This window comes from Phodopus roborovskii, unplaced genomic scaffold, assembly GCF_943737965.1.
Source record: "Phodopus roborovskii unplaced genomic scaffold, PHOROB, whole genome shotgun sequence".
Lineage (NCBI taxonomy): Eukaryota > Metazoa > Chordata > Mammalia > Rodentia > Cricetidae > Phodopus > Phodopus roborovskii.
Window position 1 is genome coordinate 23,458,247 of NW_026126558.1, and position 22,766 is coordinate 23,481,012.

The following is a 22,766-nucleotide window of genomic DNA, read 5'->3' on the forward strand; positions in this document are numbered from 1 at the left end:
AGCCTGGTGAGGAAAGACACAGATTCTCTTTGAGGCCTAGAGCCAGTTCGTGCTACCACGGGCCTCTACCGGGTGGCCCCACCTTCGGACACACCTTCACACCCGGCTTAGCAGGCCGTGCTTCGCTCCAGACCGCCCCGCTAAGCCCTGGCCTAGTGGTCTGTACCAGTGCTCCTGGGCCCTGGAGGGTCACCTGCACACTCACTCCCTTGGGACACGCGGTGGGAAACTGTGAAGCCCGGGAGACCACGCCGCCCTCGAACAAACGAAGAACAAACGCACCACAGCCTCGACGGCGGTACTGCGAGGTCGCCAGGCATCCGAGGGCGCCACCTTCTGGTGGCTGGACGGGACCATTAAGGCCGCTGGGGAAGCAGCGCCCTCTAGGGACTGGAGGACCGAATCACAGCTCAATGGGTTCGTTCTGAAGACAGTTCAGACGGCACTGCCTTGGGACCCCCGGGGCGGGTGGGGGTGGGCTCTTGTTCTCAGCTCCTCAGGGACTTGGCGCATCCTCTTTCGGTATTGCACTGAGTGGATCGTGGCAGCGCCCATAGGCCACTCCACTGTGCCCACTGCCTGACCTCCCCAAGGCTGAAACTGTCTGAAAGGATGAGTGAGCCACAGCCCTGCTAGATGGAAAGAAGGCTCTCAGCAAAGGATGCTCTTGTGGGAGAAGGACAAGCCTCCTCACCAGTCCTCTGCTGGGATATGGGAATACTTACCCAGCTTCCCTTTACAAGATGAGGACAGCTCAGTGCTCGCAGCCCCCAAATCTGGCTCAAAGAATGTGGGGGCCAGGTTTAGGGGAGGGCCCAGGTTTAGGGGAGGGCCCTAAAGAGACTCCCTAAACCCAGGCAGCTAGCTACTCGTGGAATATCTTCATGGAGAGTAGGAGGGACCTGCCATATCCCCTTCAGGTACTCAGGCCCACCCACCACCACAAGACATGTTGGATGGGCTGTGAGGTACAACTTTGTGGTAGAGCCCTTGCCTGGCTTGTGTGAGCCCCCAGGTTCAATTAATAAAAACAAAGAAAGTTTCAAGAAATAAATTGTGTGATCTCATGACTGGATGATGCTTGGGTCAAACCGGAATGCAGAGGGGGTAGTGAACTGGGTGGGAACTGACCCAGGCCTGCCAAAGTCCGTGAGACCCAACCCCTCCATCTCCTTGCATTCCCTGAATTCTCTCCCTATTCACAGAAAAGTGAGGCTGAGGAGGTTGGGGCTCTGGAGCCAGACGCCAGCTGGGACCTGGTTCCATCACTCACCTGTTGTGGGGTCCTCCACAGACTCTTTTCTCTTTGCACATTATCTTCCTCTCCTGTAAAACAAGAATGCCATTCTTTTCTCCTGGGATTGTCAGGGAAGACCTGATGTGTCTGGTGTCCGTGTTCCTGCACAGCTTTCTTGTTTTACCCTTAGTTAGAGGTTCTTGAACCGATGAAAGACACTCAGGTAGCTCGGAGATCTCTCATTGCTCTCAGCTCTGAGGTCCGAAGTCCTTTTGGAGTAAGTGGCCCTGACCTAGCACTCTTGAATTTGTGGGGAGATTATAAGAAGTTCGGCTATGTGACCAGAAAAAGGCACCTAGCCTCACACCATGGCCTTGGTCCCTGGGAGGAGAGGACACTGAACATGCCTTCACTGGCTCTAAGACAGGCGTATCCTTCATGAATCTAGGTATCAGCTGCAACCATGGTAGAAACAACAGCAGTTCCCCTGTCCATCTCAGACTCTAAGGAAGATTCTGAAGAGCAAAGGGGCAGGGCTGGCTTTGGAGTTGTCCTACTCTGGTCCCCACCCACCCCCCCACCCCCAACCATGCCTTTTGTCCCTCCCTCCCTCAAGCTTCAGGGAGCATTGGGTCCAGTTTTGGCTTCTGTCCTTGGTTCTTGTAACAGGCCAACCCCACTGAGTCACTGCCTCCCCCTCCCACTCCTCCCTGTGGACACTGAGGCTCACCTCCACCCACCAGCCAGGCCCCCAGGAACTGTAAGAAGTAGATGGACCTTCTGGCAGGTACATACCCCCTCCCAGTGATAGAAGCAAATAAGAGGCATCAGGCCACAAGCCCTAGCTAACCCAGGCCCACAGAGCACAGCAGGCAGTTGGGGGAGGGCACACATGCTGAGACAGAGGCAGAACTAGGCTGTGGCTTTCCCAGTCCACATAGAATGTGCCCTGTAAGCAGACTGTATGCTGTCCACTTTCATACTTCTGGCTCTGCACTTGAGGCCTGGCACAGAATAAATATTTAGGGGTATCTAAGACTAGTCACAATGCCCCTACCCCGCTGAGCTCCCCATCTGTGGGTCACATGGGAACCAGAGCTAGAGAAAGTCACTGATACAGACAGACCCAGACAGAAGAGACAGAGGGCTGTAGGACATACACATCTGGGATGGTAAAGGCACAAACAGAAACAGGGACAGACACTGGCCTAGTGGAGTACATTGGGGAGCCAACCTAGGGTGGCTGACCACAGCAGGCTTTGTGGGCTGAGCTTGCAAGTCTGAACCGTGACTCATGGAAGCAATCCCTGGTTCTGCTGGCTGCTGAAGCCTTTTCCACTGAGATCGTCAAATGTGGACAGGCCCCTCCCCTGCTCCTTCACTAGTTCTCTCCTGCCTCTCTTTTTTTGACACATGATCAATTTAAAGAAAAAAAGGAAAACACTAAAAGAAAAGAAAAAAGTGACCTCTGGGCTTTGTTAGGCTTGGGGATACAGGAGCAATACCATGATACCTTAAATTCTGTGTACCCTTCTTCAGGGCTACTGTAAACAGAAAAGACAACCTCAGATACTCCAGACCCCTCTCTCATCTTTGACCTAAATAACCCCAGGCTCCTTGGTATTGCATTCAGGGCCATCAGAGGTATGACTTTTTACCTAGATCCTGGATGGCTCTTGGAAACACAGCTAACTAAAGGTCTTTTGTTTCATGCTACCTTCTCTGATTTAGAAAACCCTCATCATCCTCAAAATCCTTCCTTTTAGCTCAGTGCTGCGGTACATGCCTCTTCACCTACTGGAGATGAAAAGGCTGGAAGATCACAAGTTCAAGGCTAGCCTGGTCTACATAGAATAAAAAGGTTCCAAAAGGCAAGACAGAGCTTCATAGCAAGGTCCTGTCTTTTTTTTTTTTTTTTTTTTTTTTTTTTTTTTTTTAAGATGAAGGGAAGCTGGGGAGATAGCTCTGTGGGTAATGTGTTTGCCTTACAAGCATAAGGCTCTGAGTTTGATCCTCAGAATATTTTTTTAAAGCTAAACATGGTGGCACACACTTATAATTTTTGCTTGGAAGACAGAGACAGGCAGATCCTGTGGCTCACTGGCCAGGTAGCCCAGCCTAGTTAGCAAGTGAGAGACCTGCCAGTTCAAAGTGGATGGCTTCTGAACACACACCCCCCCCACACACACACACACACTTTCCTCTTAAAAGGCCTGGGTTCATCAGTTCTCTCCATTCATTCCAGGTAGTATACCCACCCCTGTCATTGTGTCCAGTCAAGTGGCCAAATCTGGACAAACTCTTGATTTGCTTGCTCCTACAGAGCAAATGCCTGGCAGCTTTTCCCACTTCCCAAGCTGTACTCACTAGCTAAATCAAAACTCTTGGAGTAGGTAGGCATAGTGGCTCATGCCTTTAATCCTAGCACTGAGTGGGGGGCAGGCAGGCAGATCTGTGAGTTTGAGGCCAGCATGGTCTGCATACCAAGTTCCAGGCTAGTTAGGGTTACATAGTGAGACCCTGGCTCCAAAAATCAGACACCTTGAAGTAGGCTCAGCAATCTCCATGTTCCCCAGTTATTCTGACACTAAAAGGAGTGGAACAATTGCCTATTGTTTCATCCTCTTCACTTTCTCTGAGCTGCTGAAATAGCCTCCCCTCTATCTCTAGCTTTCCTTTCTTGGAATCCACCACTTAAGCTTCTATAATCTACTACTCTTCCTGTCCCCTTTCTTCCCATAACTCAAAGAGCCACAGAATTTTCCATGCATCTTTGTCTTGCAGAATTAGTACAGCAATGCAAACCCTTACCATTTGTTTCCACAGAGCCAGGACTGAGACAATTCCTTCCTATTTTAATCCTAGTCTTATGAAGTATCAAGCCTGATTGTTAACCCTTGTTTATGGGACAGGGTTTCACTGGGTACCTCTGGCTAGCCTGGGATTTTGGCTTTAACTCCACAGGGATTCACCTTCTTCCACATCCCCAGTGGTAGGATTAAAGGCATTTTGCCACTACACATTGCTTCAACTACCGCATTTTAGAGATGAGAAAACTAAGTCTCAAAAAGCTTAGGTAACGGGACCCATATGATATAGATAGTAACAGCTAGAATTGACTCCGAATTGTTAACTACTTTAATTAACTATCAAGTCCTATCAACCAGCTGTTTAGCAAATTTGAAGATAAAGCTGTCACTCTTCCTTCTCTTTCGCTTTGCCCCAGGCACGTCACAGAAAGTTGACCAAGCCTGTGGTTTTCTGATGTGTTCTAAGGTCCTCAGACTCAGAGACATGAAACATGGACTAGTGAATGCCTAAGGCTGTGTGGTGGGTGGGATGAGGAGAGACCAGTACAGAGCTTCATGTGGGAATGATGAAAATGTTCTATTCTTATATCATGAGAAGGTTGTACAACGATGTGAACATACTAAAAGCTGTGGTTGGAGAAGACTCAGTGATTGAAATACTTGCTGCTCTTCCAAAGGACCAGAGTTTGGTTCCCAGCACCCACACTAGGAGGTACACAAACACATTCAACTCAAGCCTCTGGCTTTTGAGGGCACCTGCACTCATGTACATACCTACATGCAGACACACACACCTACATACAACTATAACAAAAATAAACCTTGTTTTGAGACGGTCTCTCTATGTAGCCCTGGTTGACTCCAAATTAGCCACATACATAGGCCAGGATGGCTTTGAACCCATAGAGATCGGCCTGCCTTTGTTTCTTGAATGCTGGTATTAAAGATATGCCCCACCATACTCAGCAAAAATGAATCTTAAAAGAAACAAAACAAATTTAACCATACATTTTAAAGAAGTGAATTTTATGGTGTTTATTCTCAAAGATGCTTTTAAAAAAAAATCTTCAGGCACAGTAGGAATTAGACTGGGGGAATTTCAGGACTGCTTTGATTTGTCTGATAAATTCTCAGGGTGGTCAACTCTCTGGAGCTTGACTTCCTACCTGTCATCTGTGGAGAGCCACACCTGTTCTTACATTTTCCTAGAATGTCCCTGTGGCAGTACACACAGAAGCTTCACCCTTGGATAGCTTAGACCCTGACCTCCAGGGTGTTCTTCCTGCTGTCCTTTCCCATTTTGTGGACTCCCAGTTCTGAGACACCTTCTTCCCCAACCCAGACAGTGGTCTCCTAGATTGCTACTCCATGCCTCCTGTGAGGAGGGTAAATAATGTTGGGAAAGTACTTATGAGGACCAGAGGGACTGAGAGTTCTGTTTAAACTCTCCCCTACTATTCTCTACTCCTGAAAATCTTGGAACAGACAGATCCTTCTTGTCCCCACCCCAGAAAGCCTGAGACAAATGGACAGAGGACACTCATCCATCTAAAAGATGTTTAATGTATTGGGTTCAAGGTACAAAACACAAGGCAAGGGCTAACCCCAGGAAAGCCACCTGCTACTCAATCAACTGTCCCCAAACGTTGCAGCCAGGCATCCTAGCTCCTATATTAGCTGTGCAGTGGCCCTGGGATACCTGATTCCTTTTCCTTTTGGGAAAATTTTGAGGTGGAGACATAGGCGCCCAGAAGCCTCTTTGTTTCCTACTTAGAAATCTCAGATCCAAGTCTCAGAACATTCCTGACTCAGGCCTAGAGCAGCTGACTGGCTAAGAAGCAGCTCTGACCTAAAGCCTGGCCCAAGGCCTAGTCCTAGAAAAGGAGGCACCATTACCTCAACATCTGGCAGCAAAGGGAAAAGGCTAAAGCAAAATGTGGAGGCAGACTCGCACTATTCCTGAAGCTGACCCAACTTGTTAGTTGAGCCAAAGGCCTCAGAGGCCTGAGCTACATCCTACCCCGGTTATTCTGAGGACCAGCCCCTCATAATGCCTCATTACCAGAGCACTGATCCTGACCTGGTGCTGGGTGGGGGTGGGGGTGGGGGTGGGGGTGGAGGGAAGACCAGTGTCCACAGATGACACTCTTGCTTTGGAGGCAAGAACAGCTGCCAACAGTAAGTCCAGGAAGACGCCCTAGGGAAGGGACACGAGACTGGATCTATCCCCTAGAACTCTGGACTGGATCCTGAGCCATTTTTGAAATGAAAAGCGGAAAGGGTTAAGAGCAGGGAGAGTGGTGAGAAGGGTCCCTGTGAGGACCAGCCCAGGAAACCCTTCTGTCCAGTCCCAAGGAGGCCCAGTTGCCACTCCAGTCCAGGCCCCTCTGCCCCCATACTAGGCTGAGTAGGGCTCCTCTGCACATTGCCTGAGGAACACTCTCCACAGGGGCTATACATCCTGCTCCTCCCTGAGGCCCTGGGCTACAGCCGGCCTCCTCTGTTGAACTGGATGCACCAGTGAGAGTTGGCAGTGCCTGGACTAAGATGAGTGTGGTCCTTGTGGCCCATGAGGGGCTGCAGCTCCTGCTGCTGGGAAATGTCAGCACTGCTCTCACTTCGAGAACGGCCAGCTTTGGCCAGGCTTGGGGGGAAGGCAAAGCTAGAACGAGGGTCAGAAGACATGTCAAGAGGAACCTGGGTCTCTTCCATACCCAGTGGGTGAGGAGGCAAGCGGGTTAAAGTGGGGGGCTGGGTACAGGGAGGGGATGCCAGGCTCTCCAAGGATGAGATGCTCTGGTTCCAGCCTGTCTGCATGTCCACGGGCACGATCTTGGTTGTTTCTGAAGACACGTATACAGCCAGGTCTCCCTGCCCACTCTTCCAGGGTAACTCCTTCTCCGCACAGGTTGGGGAGGGAGGGATGATGCGTGGGCTTGGGCACACCTCGAGGCTTCCTGGGAACACAGAGAGAGTACACACGAGTTCATGATCAGTGAAGCAGAACCCTCAAGTACACTCAAGGTCACTATACTACACTCATCTGTGCTGTATTCAATAAATATCTTCCTGGAAGAAAACACCAGAGTGCTTTGCTTTCTCATGGCCCAGCAGCAGCACAGGGCTGCACACAGAGTGGTTCACGAGGGACATACCGAACAGATGGCAATAACTACAGCTCAAGAAAATCAAAGAGGAAAGATATCTTGTCTCTGACCGCTCTCATCAGCATCAGCAGTGACACCAGCTTAGAAACTGCATCCTGCTACTCACACTGTAGATCAGGCTGGCCTCGAACTCACAGAGATCTGCCTGCCTCTGCCTCTGCCTCCTCAGTGCTTTTTATCCACTAGGATTCCATTTTGATGGCTCAGGTTCCTCCCAAGGTCAGATACCGACCTCCTCATCAGAGCTCTATGTGCCAGCAGGTGTTCTAAGCCCAGGTCCCAAGAGAGCCCACTTTTAGGTCTGCTTATCACTTTGTGATAAGGCCAGAAGAACAGACGGTGGGAAAGCCAGCTGCACAGGAGAGACGGACTGCAAGGTAGTCATTACCTGAGACCTTGCCTTCTTGGAGGATCTCGCTGGTGGCTCGAGCCACGAAGATGATCCCTTCATCATCCTCTTTTTCTGTCTCTGAACTGTCACTTTCTTCCTCCTCCTCAGACTCCACAGTTAATATCACAGCACCTATAAAGGGCAAACCATCCACTAGGTTAGCTGCTTCTTGGTACCAAACAACCTGAAGCTAGCTCCTGGCCCCATCCCCCAGGCAAAGCCCATGTTGGCAGAGGCACCTGCATCTTCCTTCAGCCTTTTTGGGCACTGGCCTAGAGTGCTGAGCTTCAGGGAAAGGAGAGAAGACTGAATAGCCCAAGAAGACTATCAAAAGGTGCTATGTCCCCAGAGGAAGCCATAAGGGCCATAACTCCCAGTTCTTTCTATTGTCATCCCCAGATCAACTGACACCATTAACACCCACATTCAGCTCACAAAGAACTAGGTTTTAATATTGGACACTAGGTCTTTGGTTCCACCTACCCCATAAGGCCGAGGCCAGTCTACCAGTGTCCATGACCTTTTCCAAGTCTTTGACAGGTATAATCAGCAATCTTTCCATACATGGCACACTGAATGGAACTATTCTAACACTGACATGTGCCTACGTAGTCCCTGAGGGGAGGGGCCCAGCTCATGGTGCTGTGTTCCCAGAGGAGACTCTCCAGGATTTGGATGACAGGCCTTCTCCTTCCCCTCCTCCCTTCCATCCCCGAAGCTCTCGGCTTGCCTGTGTCCTGAAAGCCCAGGTCTCGAGGAGGTTTCCCATTTGTAGCTTCAGGATTAGCCACACCATCCTTCTGGGGACCAGAAAACAAACCTAAGACTCTGGCTTGGTTCTGCCGCCCATCCACAAACCCTATAAAATGACAAAGTCAACAGAACAAGCCTTCCTAACCGTGGGGGGTGGGGTGGTGGTTATCACAATGGTTTTATCGCCCCACTATTCCTTGATCAGTCAGGCAGGAACTGTGAAGTCTAGAGTGACTCACTTCCTATCCAGGGCTCTGGATACATGGGCCTGGATTGGCTGAAGGGCTCCTAGAATTGCCTTACCAAGAACTTTGCCCTTTTTCTGTTTCATCTCTGGTAGCAAGTCATCCCAAGGCTGAGAGACTGCCCTCCCTCTGAAGCCACCTCCACCCCACTCTTCAAAGGCCTCAGACAGGCCTAAAAAGAAACCCAAACTGCTATAGTCATCAAACCCCTGAAAATATTTAAATAAAATGTTTCCTTGGGCTGAGTTCCAGTATGTGAGAACTCAGAATTATTTGCTATCAGCCTACGGCCCCACAGGAGGTATCCCAGAGAAAAGACGTGCCTTCTTGTGGCCGGTCTTACGGGGTCGAGGTTTGCTCTTGGTGAAACAGATGTTGTGCTTGGTGGACTTAAAGGACTCTAGCCGTCGCTTCATGTTCTGCTGGAAGACCTCCTTGTCCTGTCGCTCCTGTGCATCCTCCGAGATGAAGTGGCGGCCGCAGCTAGCTTTGTACTGGCAATGACAGCCCCACCCTGCCATGAGCCTGGGAGCCTTAGCCTCTCACAGAAACCCCAGGCCACAACCTCAACACGCTCATCACAGGTCCTGCCAACCAAGCTTTTCCAGAATTAGCCATGGATTAAAAAAACAAAATTAAAACATACAAAAGGATTATAGTCAGAGACTCTGTTCTCAGTTCACTAAGGAAAAACTTCCCTTTTCCCTGGAAATTATTCCCGAAAACCTGGTTTTCCTTATCTTCTGTTCCCCTTTCCTTTGCTCTCTCTAATGTGAAGTGATAAGAGACAGGGGTCCTGTACTTTGTTCCCTGGGGTTACTATAAAGCTATAGAGCCGTATCTTTGGCATGTGCATTTATCTCTGTATGGCTCATATATCCAGTCCACATAGCCCCAAGTAGCTACACAGAATCATCTTGCCAACTGTTTTCCTTTTAGACATTTCTACAATGATCACAATACCAGGCCTATGCTTTGAACTTTTCTAACTACCTGTCCTAGGTCCTCTTGGTCCCAGCAACTGCATACTTAATTTAGGGTCAGCCCTTTAGCTGCTTCTTTTAACTCTTTCTCATAAAGACCAAGCCCTTCATTCCCTCACCCAGCCTACCTGTTTGTGCTCTTGGGAGTAGCAACCTTTTCCTATCCAGTAGAAGGTAGTCATCAAAGTACTGCCTAGAGATTGCCTGGTCACTTTATCTTGCCTCCAGTTCTATCTGGTTCCTCTTCTTTTCTTTTCTCTCTGTTTTCTTTATCTCCAGTTTTTCAAGACAGGTTTTCTCTGTGTAGTTCTGGATGTCCTGGAACTCACTCTGTAGATCAGGCTAGCCCGAAACTCAGAGATCCACCCGCTTCTGCTTCCTGAGTGCTGGGATCAAAGGTGTGTGCCACGGCCACCACCACCACCACCAGGGTTGGTTCCTTTCTCATTCCTCAATTTTTCTGTTTCTTTGAACCACTTCTGAGAACTCCTTGAAATCTCTCATCTGCCTTTCTTCTTTACCTATGTACCTGGAAATGCCACCCCTCCTCTGGAGCAAAGTGGACCTGTCTCGGCTTTGTTCAACTCACTCCTTCCTGCCCCTCAGTTCTCAGCTCCCTCCTATCTCTCCCGCACCTTTTCCTTTCTTACCAGCAGCCACTCGACCTCTGTTTCCAGACCATTTCCTACCCTTGTTTTTGTTCATTTGCTTGTTTTTAAAGTCCTTTCATTGCCACTGCTATCTCTTTTTTGAGGCCAATCACTTATAAATTGATTAAGATACTTTCCTTCCTGCCTACTATTTCCTTAAATACTGAAAATGCTATTCAAGTTCCCTAAGACTGCAATGCTACCTTCTCCCTGGTCACCAGTCCTGAAGCCTCTGCATAGGTACCCACCTGACCTGTGTATGACAGCTAGCCCTGCTTCTACCCCAGGCAGAGACACTATCCGTTATTCCCTCTCCAAGGGTTCTTTTCTCTCCTTTGCTGGCTTCCTATTCCTTTCTTCCATGTATATTCCTCTGAGTTATTTTTGGCTCTCCTCTCTTTTCCCTAAACACTCTCCCCAGAGAACTTACACATTCTCTCCACTTCAACTAACCCAGTGACATGATCTGCAGTTTCAAAACAGCAGGCATCAGACCAGCTGCATCTGAATCATCAGGGGGGCTTATTAAAAACACAGACTCTTAGTCTGGCTCCACATTACAGGATCTAAATCTCTAGGAGGTGAAGCCAAGAATATTCCAGCTTCTAAGGGAATTCCAGGACTGTCAAATGAGGAGACCTCTGTTGTGCGTACTCCCAAATCTTTCTCTCCAGCCCCTATATCTCTCTTAAGCTATAATCTAAATTAAGTACACACTATCTCTAATGCATTTCTGCAGAGACTATAAGGAATTAGGGACTGTGTCATGGTGCAACTAAGAGGATTCAGAACTAGTTGAATAACCATACCCAAAAATGCTCCATCCATGTCAGTCTGGAGGAAAGTCTTTAGTAGCATGCCACAGGGCTCTGTCCTCAGCTCTATCCTGTTCAATATTTATGGTGATTTAGTTGAATATAACATTAACAGGCTTAGCAAGTTTTCAGATGATACGAATTTGAGAAAGAGACATTTGGTGGTAGACATAGGATCCAAATGATGGAATGATGGCCAAATGAAATAAGACAACATTTAGCAAATAAGCACAAACTTCCTCTAGTTCTTTTTAAATGGACTATACAAAAACTGAATCAAACCCACCGGTCAAAGGTGCGCACATGCACATGCACGTGTACACACACACCAACACACATCATGTGCTCCCTCTGATGTAACACAATAAGAAGTGTATAGCATACCGGAAGCCCCTAAATCTGATCAGGTTCCAGATTTAATAACCAGAAAATATAAGAAATGGAGTAATGCATTAAATAACACTGGAATGCAATCAGCAAAATCTAGAAAAATGGTAACTTCTCCAACATAAAATATCTAGTTTTTTCAATAAATGGGGGGGGAATATTATAGTTTTTCTTAATGGAGGTCATATTTCCAAGATATAAATTGTGGACTTATTTTTGGATCTTGAGTTATGTAGGAAAAAACAGGTATTTACTGAACATTGACTGGGCATTTGATATAAGGAATTATAATAACTGTAATAACAGTATAGTGCTGGGGAATCAAACCCTAGACCTCACAGATGCTAATTAAATGCTCTGCCACCATCCTGTCTCCTTAGCCTAACTTTTTTTTTTTAAGTTCATGCCAGCTGAGGTGGTGGTTCACACTTGTACTTGGAGGGCTGAAGCAAGAAGATGCCCAATTTGATGCCAGTCCTAGGGTAACCTGCAAGACTATGTCTTGAAGCCAAAATTTAAAAATAAAATAAAATAAACAAAGAGTTCTTGCCATAAACAGATATTCATAGATGATGTGATAAGATGTCTGGAGTCTGCTGTAAGATAAAGTGTGGGCAGGGTGTGATGAGTTATAGACCATAAAAACTTAATCATGCACAGATAATTATTAGAGTTGGGTAACAGATAAATGAGAGTTATTTCATTCTCTCCACTGAAATTTTGCAAAAGAAAAACATTAAAAGGAAAAGTTGGATGAGGTGGGTTTGACAGCCATTGGCTGAAGAAGACATGAGGGGTTGGCAGTGTGAAGACAGTATGAAGCCCTAGATTGGTCACCAAACCAGAGATCCTGGGCAGCATTAATAGCAATCCTAAAACCAGGAAAGTTAGCAACCCTCTATAACTTGCCCTAGACAGCCACCTAGTAGTTCCTCATGGGGTGGAGGAGAAGGGGCTTCTCACAGCCAAAGACATGCCAGAGCAGAAAAGGGTACTAGAGTAAGAGGGCCTGTGTGAGTAAAGCCACCTGGAAACTTGCAGAAACTTATTCTGCAGAACTGGAATTAAAGAGAGGTACATGTAAATTATTCAGCGGTCTAAAAGCCTTGCTGCAGTACTGAGGAACAATCACATTCAAAAGGTCCAGGATAATGGCCTGCTGCCCCCTTGTGGGATTACAGAAGATCTTTTCCTTGGTGGGTTTTCCATACTCAAAGCTTCAAAGCTCCCTAGTTTGCACAGGGCTAATCCACCTCCCCCATGTTTAACTGGTTCCGAAGGCCTTCTCCAGTCCCTGCTTCCATCTCTGACCTGCTTCTCAAAGTATCTTCTCCTCTACCCTCCTCTTCCTCTCCCTTCGGGGACTTTGTCCACATCCTGTGTGCTCCTCTCCTTCTTAACACCCAGCTTCTAATCCAAAGTGTTTCCTGGTAGAGTCCCAACTGGTTCAGCTCTCAATCCATGCCTTCGAATATGATGTACAGCCTGCAGTACCTCCTCCAAATCATCAACAAGAGCAAAGGACAAAACCCACAGTCTTCAACTGGTCATTCAAAAGTGGACACAAACCGGTGCCAAGTGCCTCTCTTTTAATCTCTGCTCAAGGCCTCTGCGGCCCACTCCCCACCACCCTCAGAACTCTCACATCCAGCAAGCTCTCACCCTGCGTCGTGGCTTGTAGAGGCCTCCGCAGAGCAGATGATGCATCACAGCATCTTCCCGGTCTCGGCCACTGCGTACTGTGTCAATCACCTGCAGATCCAGACACGCTCCACTGCCACTCTCCCTCCTGCGGGAGGCAGGGACATGTATGCTAGGGAGTGGGCAGCACTGGTGAGGGGTAGGGCAGAGGCAAAGGTGCTGACAGATCTTCCCCAGAAGGGTTCTGGGGAGAAGAGCTTGAGGAAGGGCAGGCGAGGGCCCTCATGGACTCACAACAAGTTGGTGACAGAGGTCTCTGCCACAGAATTTCTGCTAGGCATAGAGGGTAGAGTAAGTCCTGTGGAGGATAAGACGTGGCCTCCCTGTAGGAGTCAAGACCGAGGTCAGACAAGGATCAGACAAAGGGGGCCAGACAGAGGGTAATAAAGAGAATAGCATGCATTAGTGATTATTTTGATCACTTTATTTTGTTTTAAGTGCGTGCTAAAGATTATTCAGGCTCTCAAACTATGCAAATACTGAACCATTGAGCTACCACCCCAGGCATTATTTTGTTCTTTCTTTTACCAGATAAATACTTCACATACTGAATTCTTAAAAATCTGACCTAGGTAGTCCTATGCTTATTCCTCACTGAGGAAACTGAAGCTCAGGGAATATAAGTAACTTATGTACGTACCAACCTATACATGATAACAGCTGAACTGTGTCTGTTGACTCCAGAGTCCAGCTGTTTCCCACCTTTCTGTACTGCCTGCCAGACTTTGTCAACACTAGGCTGGCTCCAGCAGCTGTGACCTCACAACACTCCTGAGTCAGCTGGGAATTCCAACTGCCTAGCTCCTGCTAACAAGCCTGCCTGCCTGTCATCCCTTACTGTTCTGCTCTACTGAGCACCTGTCTATCCACTGCTCGCCTACCTGGGAACTGCTGGCCCACCTGGTCCACAAAACTGATGGCATCTCTGATGTTGAGTCTGTAGTACACATCCCAGATCTGGTCTCTGATACGATAGGCTGACCGCCGCATCAACAGCTGACTCAGGTACTTCTTATCAAATTGTTCCCACCTATAGAGGATGCCAGGCCCAGCCCTGAGTACCATTCTCAAGGTGTGGCTGGCTGGCCCTTCCTCAGACAGGGCAGGGACATTGCCAGCGCTGGCCTGGCTTTCTTGGTATGAGTCTCAGCCAAGGAGAATCCCAAGGTTAGTCCCTGCTTTTTACAGCCTTTACAGTTTTAGGAGAGTCTGATATTAGTTTAAAGTTATTCCAAATAACTGTAAAAATTATAACCATAACAAAAAGTACTAAGGATAATCAAAATGGGGATTTGTCTTTGTCAGAGAGGCCAGAGGTCTCTAAGGAATCAATGCCTGTGGTTAGAGCTGAAGGGTGAGTCAAGTCTAAGGAAGAGGGAGGTGAGGCAGTGTTCTAGCAAACAGAACATGTACAATGGTCTCAGTGACTTGGACCACATGGCTCTAAGTATGGCCTGTGTAATTATCAGGCAGACCATCAAAAACAGAAGATTACATAATAGGGCTAGAATGCCGGACCATGCAGGGTCTGGCAGGCCACCCTGGGGAGTTTTGTCTTATCCTGAGAACACTGGGGTGCCACTGAAGGGCTCAGGCAAGGTCACCCAGCCTGAACCTGGCTGTGTCCCTTCTCAGAAGGGTGGCATATCCCCCATGCTGCCCTGGCTGGTAGGGCTACTGCTGCTGAAGGAGCCTCGGGGCAGCTCCCTCACCTGTCCCTCCAGTAGTGGTAACCATGGTGCCCCACAACGTCCTCCACTGCAGCCAGAATGTGGTCAAAAGTCTAGAATGGGGGTGGGTAGGGGGACTGGATCAGGACTCTGCCAACATAGGAGGAGGGAGAAAGGGCAGGTACGGGGCTGAGGTTCTGGTACCCACGTGCTCATGCAGCTCCTGGTTCAAGGTGGGTTTGTGATGATCACTCCTCTTCACCCTCAACCACTTGACCAGTGGCTTGATGGTCAAACCCTACGAACAGGTAGGAGGTGAGCCCTGCCCTATTCTGCTACCTGCAGCCTTTCTCCCAACAATTAGGCCTCAGCTCTACCTCTACCCATTCCACTCAATGTCTGAGAAGTCAGGTCCCTGCCTCCCCCAGTAGAAATGGAAGCCCCAGTCCCAAAATGTTCCAAGACTCTCCCAGGGCCTGCTGACCCTCCCCCACCTAGCCCCCTGGGCACTCCCACCTGCACGATGACTGTGAAGAAAACCACCACAATAGTGGTAGCCACAAAGTAGTCCTTGGCAGGGACCTTGGTCCTGTCCAGTAGGATGACGAGAGCAAAGGCCACAGCCCCCCGAAGGCCCCCATAGGACATCACCACCTGGTCAATCTTGTCCAGAGGAACCAGCCGGAACTGATTCAGCACCCATGTTTGCAGGACTACGCCTACAGCAGGAGGGAGGCCAGCAGGAGCAAGAAGTTGGGAGTGGAGGACACTGGAAATGGATGGCACCAAGCATCTGGGCTAAGGTCTGGCAGGGTTTGGGACAGGTGAGCATTGAGGGGAGCTTAGGAATTAATAAGGACGTGGACCGGGATTGTGGAATGAGTAGTGGGAGGAGAGGGGAAAGAAAAGGGACAGGGAAAAGAGTAGGGAATCAGAGGGTGTCAGCAATACCGATGGCTCGGAAGAACAGGATGAAGAAGAGGGTGCCTAGCACCAGCCCAGAGTCCCAGGCCCATTTGGAAGAGTCCACAGCTGAGATGCCAAGTAGCATGAAGATGACTGTTTCAGCACAGCTAGCAAGGGTTTTCATTGTATATTTGACAGCTGTGCGTGACTTATGGGAGATGTTGGCTTCCACGTATTTCTTACATCCCAGGCCACACATGGTCACCCTGGGAGAGAAACAAACTGCAAGTGAGGAACGGTCCGAAGGCTCAGTTTCTCTCAGGCTTGAGCGTACTGCAGGTGAGGGTGCAGCCCATCACACTGTATCACATTCTCCAGGCAAAAGCTCAGGGATGCATGGAGACTGCTAATCAGTGGCAGTCCTGGGATGAATACAGATCTCCAGGCTCCCCACTTAGTGCCTCTTGCTCTGAGTAGCAAACCCTCTGAGACATCCTTTAGGATGCTACACATAGAAACCAGAGGTTTCAGGCCTTGAAGTATCCTGGCAGCTTAGCCTGCACTTCAGGTAGAGGAAGGAGCCTTCAGGTACCCAGACAGTTTTCTAGGAAGATACCCTGAGGTTTTCTCTCCTCTGAGGAGAATCTGAGGTGTCTACTACCACAAGGACTCACTGACACCTAGAGTCCTTAAGCTCTTGCTTCTAGCCTTATAAAGTGTGACTATTTCCAGTGCCCTTTCTTGGTTTCCTGCCTGTGATACCCCCAGGACTCACGCAAGAATGGCAGACAACGAGGCCATTTCAGCAGTGAGGTAGGCTGCGTAGGCGAGGAGGAAGACCAGCAACGGCTCGATGATTCGGACCCGCTTGGTGAAGCGTGTGGTCAGGGCCAGGAGGAAGGCAAAGACTAAGCCCACGGCTGCCCCGCCCAGACTGACCACAAACAGGGAGGCTGGGGGAGGAGTGGGTTGTCAGCATGACCCTTGGCCCAGACCCTCCCCAGCTGGGCTGACAGGACTGCTACCTAGCAAGAAGTAGAGGAAGGTACCCACCACACTCCCTGGGGCTCAGGATTCCAGACTAGGATCCCGGGGCAAGCTCCACCCAGACCCCATTCCTCCATGGAGGAGAGTAAGAAATGAGGAAATTGGAATAGCCTCCTCTGTCCCGATGCTGGGTAGGTGGGTCTCAACAGCCCAGGGAAGGCAGACATTGAATGCTGGCCAAGTTTGGGGAAATACTGACCGACTCCCTTTAGGTAGTCAGTGGCCTGCACATTGGCAGAGCCCATCTCTACAAAGGAGTTGCAGACCTTGTACAGCACCTGAGTGACAAGAGGAGAGTCAGGATGTAGGAAGCCACAGAGGGCAAGTGGGTTAGAAAAGGAGAAAGCTCAGATCCTATTTCCTCCCCAGGGGGGCTAAGGAGAAGGGTCTGAGGCTAGTCAGATGGACCCAGTGGGCAGATCATGACAGCCTAGGGTCAGGGGTTGGCAGTCCCCTATACATCCTCACCACAGTGACTGCATCATTGAGCAGGGACTCGCCAAAGACGATGATAAAGAGAGTCTCGTTGACATGCACCTCCTCAAAGACAGCCAGCACAGCCACAGGGTCCACTGCCGATATGAGGCTTCCAAATAGCAAGAAGTCCAGCAGGCCAGCCTGTACCCTAGGGGCTATCAGGGAGAGACAAGAGACAAGACTGGTTGGTGAAGATGACTCTGCCTCCAATAGTACTCCTTGTGACTGGGAAGAAATAAAACCAAAGGGAATTTGGAAAGATGAGGGGACTACTGGCTTGTACCCTGGAGACTGAGCTGCCAGTGCCTAAGATCTGGCTTTGTAACTACCAGCTGTTGTGCAATGGGCGCTTGTCAAGGTAACATGACTTCTCTTAGCCAGACCTCCTCATCTACCTAACTCACAAGATGGCTACAAAACCATTCAGGTGCTGGTAATAAAAAGTGCAGCAACGGTAAAAGTAGTTGTCAGCAGGCAGAATTGGCTGCTGACTGTTTTTACTACCCAGTCAGTATAACAGGAAACGGTTTCTCCCACACCAATTTTCAGCAGGAAAGGAAGATCTGAACACAGTACGAAAAGTACCAAAGGTGGGACTTGAATATGTCAAATAACCCTGTGATCCTCAGTTTCCCAATACACAAAATGGAGATAATATCAACCTCAAAAAGTTTTTACTTAGCTAGTGCCTAATAAGTGGTAAGGAGCCAGTACCACCTATTATTAGAATTACTACTTGATAAGAATCTGAGGTCCTCCTATTCCTTCCTGCCCCAAATAGTTCACTTTTTATTAAGAAAACAAGCTGGAGTCCCCAGCTGGGAATTGCAAGCTTCTCCTTTTCACCTTAGAAGTCTGAATTTCCCATACCGGGACTGAATGGATTTCTTGGGTCAGGAAATAAAGAAGAGGGTGGGAGAGGGCCTTAATGCAGAACCTCAATAAAATGGCACCGAATGAGCATAAGGGGCTCTACTTTCCCTTCCATTAGCTGAGGTAAATTAGGGGCTGGAGAGATAGCACAGTGGTTAAGAGCACTGACTGCTTTTCCAGAGGATGCTGCTTCAAATCCCAGCATCCACATGGAGTTCCCAACTGTATGTAACTCCAGTTCCAGGGGATCTGACACCCTCACACACTTATACACAGACAAAAACCAATAAACATAAAATAAATCTTTTTTAAAAGTGAGGTAAACTTTACCTCACCAGAGTTTTTAGGAGGAGATAATGCCTAGTACAGAAAGAACAGGAAAGAATGCCTAGGATAGAAGTTAGCATTTTGTGGATTAGAATATGTGTTATTAGAAATAAAAACTAGAGAAGACCTGGCATAGTTTGGAGCTGTATCCTCAAGGAAGCATGGCTGGCAAGTGGCTTTGTGGTGTCAGAGGGCAGGAGGTGACAGTGCTCCTGTGGGCTCCTGCACTTCTGCAGCCCACACACAGCTGGGAACCAGGCCCCTGCTCAGCAGCCGTGCTGCAGAGACCAAAACTAGGACTGGTCTATCTGGAGCACTGCCATGCACTCCAGGTGGATGGACCTGCAACTAAGTTCCCAGGGAGCTCACCAGCACCCCACCTTCAGGGCTGACGAAGGGAGGTGGAGCTAGCAAGGGTTATTTTGTTGTTTGTTTTTAAGCCCAGATCCTAGGGTTACTCACCCACAAGTCCAGCCTGCTGCAGGCCCCAAAGGGCAACACCTGTCGTGAAGGCATTCCAGAGTGTGCCTACCACAGCGTAGGTGAGGATGGCACCCAAGTTGTCAAAAAACAGCCGGCTCGGCATGAAATAGCCTGAGTCTAGCACGATAGGAGGCAGCAGGAAAAGGAAGAAGGTCCCTGGCTCCAGCTGGTACTCAGCCTTCTTGGCCACGGCTAAGACAATGCCTCCTAGCACCAGGCCCAGCAAAATCAGCAAGCAGCTCTCAGGGACCAGAGATGTTACCTTCCGAGACAGGTGAAACACTGTAATGCAAGAAAAAGACAACAGGTATGAAGCCATGGAATATCCTCCCTAGGACCAACGGAAGAAGAAACATAGACTCTCTAGAATCCCCACCCTCAAAGGAATACAAACTCTCTGTGGCTCCAAGGCTTTTGCTTGCCTTTCAATTCCTGCTTTCTGGAAATGCCTCCTCTTCTGTACTGCCATCCTCAGGAACTGACCGAATCTTTCTCTGACCTCCCTTATCCACAGCAATCTTCTGAAGTTAAGCAAATGCTAACCAGTCTCTCTCTACATCATGGACACAATTGCTAGAAAAATCAGGGGCTCAAAAGTCAAGCTGCTTGGGTTTGAAGACTAGTACCTCCATTTATCCATTCTTTGACTCTCAATTTTCTCATCAGCAAAATGGGAACAAAAACAATAACGATCAAATAGGTTGGTTGTGAAGGTTGAATAAAACAACCTACTTATAAGCATTTAGAGCTGGGCCTAGTAGGAAAGACCTGTGATCAATTTAGCAAGTTTGTCTTAAAATAGTCAGGACATCGCTCAGTTACAGAACACTGGATGGTAAAGCATATCCTACCACTTATGAGGTTCTAGACTCAAACTCCAGTAACTGATTGTGGGGCAGAGAACCACGTACAGTGGCACACACCTGTCATCCCAGCACTTGGAGGGCTGAGGTAAAAGGATTGCTGTGATTCAAGGTAAACCTGGTTTAGGGTGTTTGCTAAAGATTCATTTATTTTTATTTTATGTGAATGAGTATTTGCATGTATGTAAGTGCATCATGTATGTGTCTGGTGTCTGAGGAGGCCAGTAGAGGGTGTCTACTCTCTACACAGTAGAACAGCTGCTACAGGCAGTTGTGAACTATCACATGTGTACTGGGAACCAAACTGGAGTCCTCTGCAAGAGCAGCCAACACTTTTTTTTTTAAACTGCTGAGTTAAACCTAGTTTATATAATGACTTCAAGGCTAGCCTGGACTTTTTCTCACCTTTCACTCCCCCCTCAAAAAAGCACTTAGCACATTGATTTTATAATAAGCACTCAATAAATGTTTGCTATTAATATAACTTAATCTATGTTAATATAGTATTATACTACATACACATATATGCACATGCACACTTAGCTTCTTTTAGAAGCACTATAGGCTTCCCAACCAAAAGTACATATTTCTTTTTATTGGCTCAGTTTAATGAGTCCATGGTGGTTCATGCCTTTAATCCCAACACTTGGGAAGCCAGCCTGATCTACAAATTGATTGCCAGGACAGTCCCACAGAAAGCCCCTATCTTAAAAAAACAATAATAATAATAAAATACAATAAAAAAAGTAAAAAAGAAAAGGATTCTCAACATTATTGCTTCTCCTCCTTTGTCCCTAAAATACATACGGTTCTCCCCTGGGCTCTCAGACTATGCCCCATACAGTCTTTCAGGCACTGGTAGGGGAAGGATCCTTATTAATCTGAGCCCGAGCCAAAGCTGCACCCACAGGGCCTATGACTACCTAGCACTCCGTGGACTCTGCATCAGAATTATTGAATGAAAGGAAGGGGGACATTCTAGCTATGAAACTGGAAAGTGTTCCAAGACGCTCTGCTTGTCTTTCCCCTCCTCTCTGAGGATATTTTTTAGCTGGAGAGGATAACCTCTCCTTCCTCTCTAGAAGGTGTTATCCAATCTAGAAAAGACACCATTTGTCTATGATGTTGGTGCTGTAAACCTTAAGACAGAAACTCTTCTGCAATCCATGGTCTTCTCAACCAACCCAAACTGAAACATCTTCCTCCACCTTGCTGCCCCTGCTGCTGAATCTCTAGGGTGAGTTCAGACATACATTTTCTCATCTTCAGCCCCAACCTTGGTTCCCTTCTCCTCCCCTCAGATCCAGAACCTGTCAAAAAGTCAGTTCTCTGGCAGAATCAGGTTCCCTGAAGATATTTAGAGTTCCATTTGCCATTATTAATCCTGGACTGCCAGCTCCATTATACTCTATACCCCAACAATATCCCAGGGGAAAGGAGGCAACTCTAGGTTGTGAGATTCCTACATGAAGGCTTCATTGGTGAGACTGGAGTACAAGCTGTGCCAGCATAGATGGAGAGTGAGTAGCAACGCTCAGCTATAATTAGTCACCCCCACAGCAGAGCTTTAACAACAGAGAGAAAGGAGGAGGGTCTTTGCTGGGAGGAGGGGCTACCGTCAAAAAAGGGGAAGAGGCAAGGCAAAGCATCTCTAATGGGGGATGTGTGAATCTGAGGCACAGCCTTCAATGTGAGGACTTGAAGGAGGCCGAATATATGAGAGCATCCAGGGTAGTCAGAACACAGTAAAGACCCATTAATGTAAGTTTCTTATACCTCGAAGAGAGGAGTATGAATTGGAGGGTGGGGTTGCACCAAGGCGCAAGAAGATGGCAACATCTTTAAGTGGGGTAGAGAGATAAGCTACAGGAAAAGTGACAGGTTAGTTAGTATCTCAGGAGATATTAAATCTCAGACTCTCGGCTAGGAAAGGATAATTTCTCGGAACCAGAATGCCTGGGTTTCCAAGAGAATATCATCTCTTCAATGTCCCCGTGAGTCCTCATCACTGACAGATTTCTGAGAGGCCTTACTGGCGTTTACTGAGGAGGGCTAACTGCAAAGGGAAGGGGAAACTGGGGAACAGTCCAAAGATGGAGCTGAAGAGAGCAGCGACAGGCAGCCCTTTAGAAAGGCAAATCCTCTAAACTACCAACCCAGAAGGGGAGGCACAGGAACTGGGTGAGAACCGAGATGTGGTTCTCAGCACAGTGCAAGACGCAGGACTGGATCTGGAGACCCAGGGGTTTGGAGGCGGGTCTGCTGCGGGCAGCTGGCCTGGGAGCCGGCGCGCGAACACAAACACACACACACACACACACTCACCGATTTTAGCCAGGCTGGCCACCAGAATCCACAGGGCCACCAGGTAGGGCGCCTCCACCTCGTGCCACTGCCAGCGGAAGAGCGCCAAACCTGGAGGAGGCTCACCCAACGGCACCGACTCCTGGGTGGGTTTGTCTGTGGTCCCCGCCCCCGCCAGGGGCAGCCAGGGCAGAAACAGTGCGGCGCGCAGCATCCTGCAGCCTGCTTCGCCACCCTCCCGGCACTGCGCGGTCGCCGGCCCCGCGTCGCTGCCGCCGCCGCTGCCGCCGCCGCCTACCCGGCGCCCCCGCGTCATAGGCACGTGGGGCTCACTCCCCCCAATCCCCGCTCTGATACCCCCAGGCCAGGTTCGGACCCCGAGACCCTGCCCAGGACTCTTGTTGGTATCCCCTCCTCCATTTCTTCTAGGTTAGTCTCACCTACAGAAATTACCCAGCGTAGCCTTCCTTTCCCCTAGTCCTGAAATCCACTCCTTCGAGTATGCTCCCCTAAACCGCCTCTCACCGGCGTTCAGAGAGGTAACCAGCCACCGCGTCCCGGGGACAACGGAAAGGACAGGGGTCTCGGGGGAGTAGACAAGCGCGGCTCCTCCGCAGAAAGCCGCCCAACTGCGGGCCATTGACCCCTGGTGCTCAGGCCACGGGTCCCGGTGCCTC

The 22,766-nt window shown here is 48.8% G+C and overlaps 1 protein-coding gene across 3 annotated transcripts; it reads right to left on the bottom strand.

Moving 5' to 3' along the window:
- Positions 1-6,133: 6,133 nt before the first annotated feature.
- Positions 6,134-22,736, bottom strand: Slc9a5 (solute carrier family 9 member A5). 3 transcript variants are annotated; one of them, XM_051201357.1, is made up of 16 exons: positions 22,111-22,736; positions 18,902-19,204; positions 17,231-17,394; positions 16,962-17,040; positions 16,491-16,668; positions 15,761-15,981; positions 15,326-15,528; positions 15,018-15,107; positions 14,852-14,922; positions 14,040-14,169; positions 13,374-13,462; positions 13,101-13,227; positions 8,927-9,097; positions 8,336-8,402; positions 7,603-7,737; positions 6,134-7,004 (listed from the first exon to the last, which is right to left on the bottom strand). In XM_051201357.1, the coding sequence occupies exons 1-16, from the start codon at positions 22,403-22,405 to the stop codon at positions 6,532-6,534; spliced, it is 2,796 nt and encodes a 931-aa protein (XP_051057314.1). In that variant the 5' UTR covers positions 22,406-22,736; the 3' UTR covers positions 6,134-6,531. The 3 variants fall into 3 exon arrangements, with proteins under 3 accessions (XP_051057314.1, XP_051057313.1, XP_051057316.1); XM_051201356.1 differs by having other exon boundaries at positions 8,336-8,405; XM_051201359.1 differs by lacking the exons at positions 14,040-14,169; positions 14,852-14,922 and having other exon boundaries at positions 8,336-8,405.
- Between the last annotated feature and the right edge of the window lie 30 nt (positions 22,737-22,766).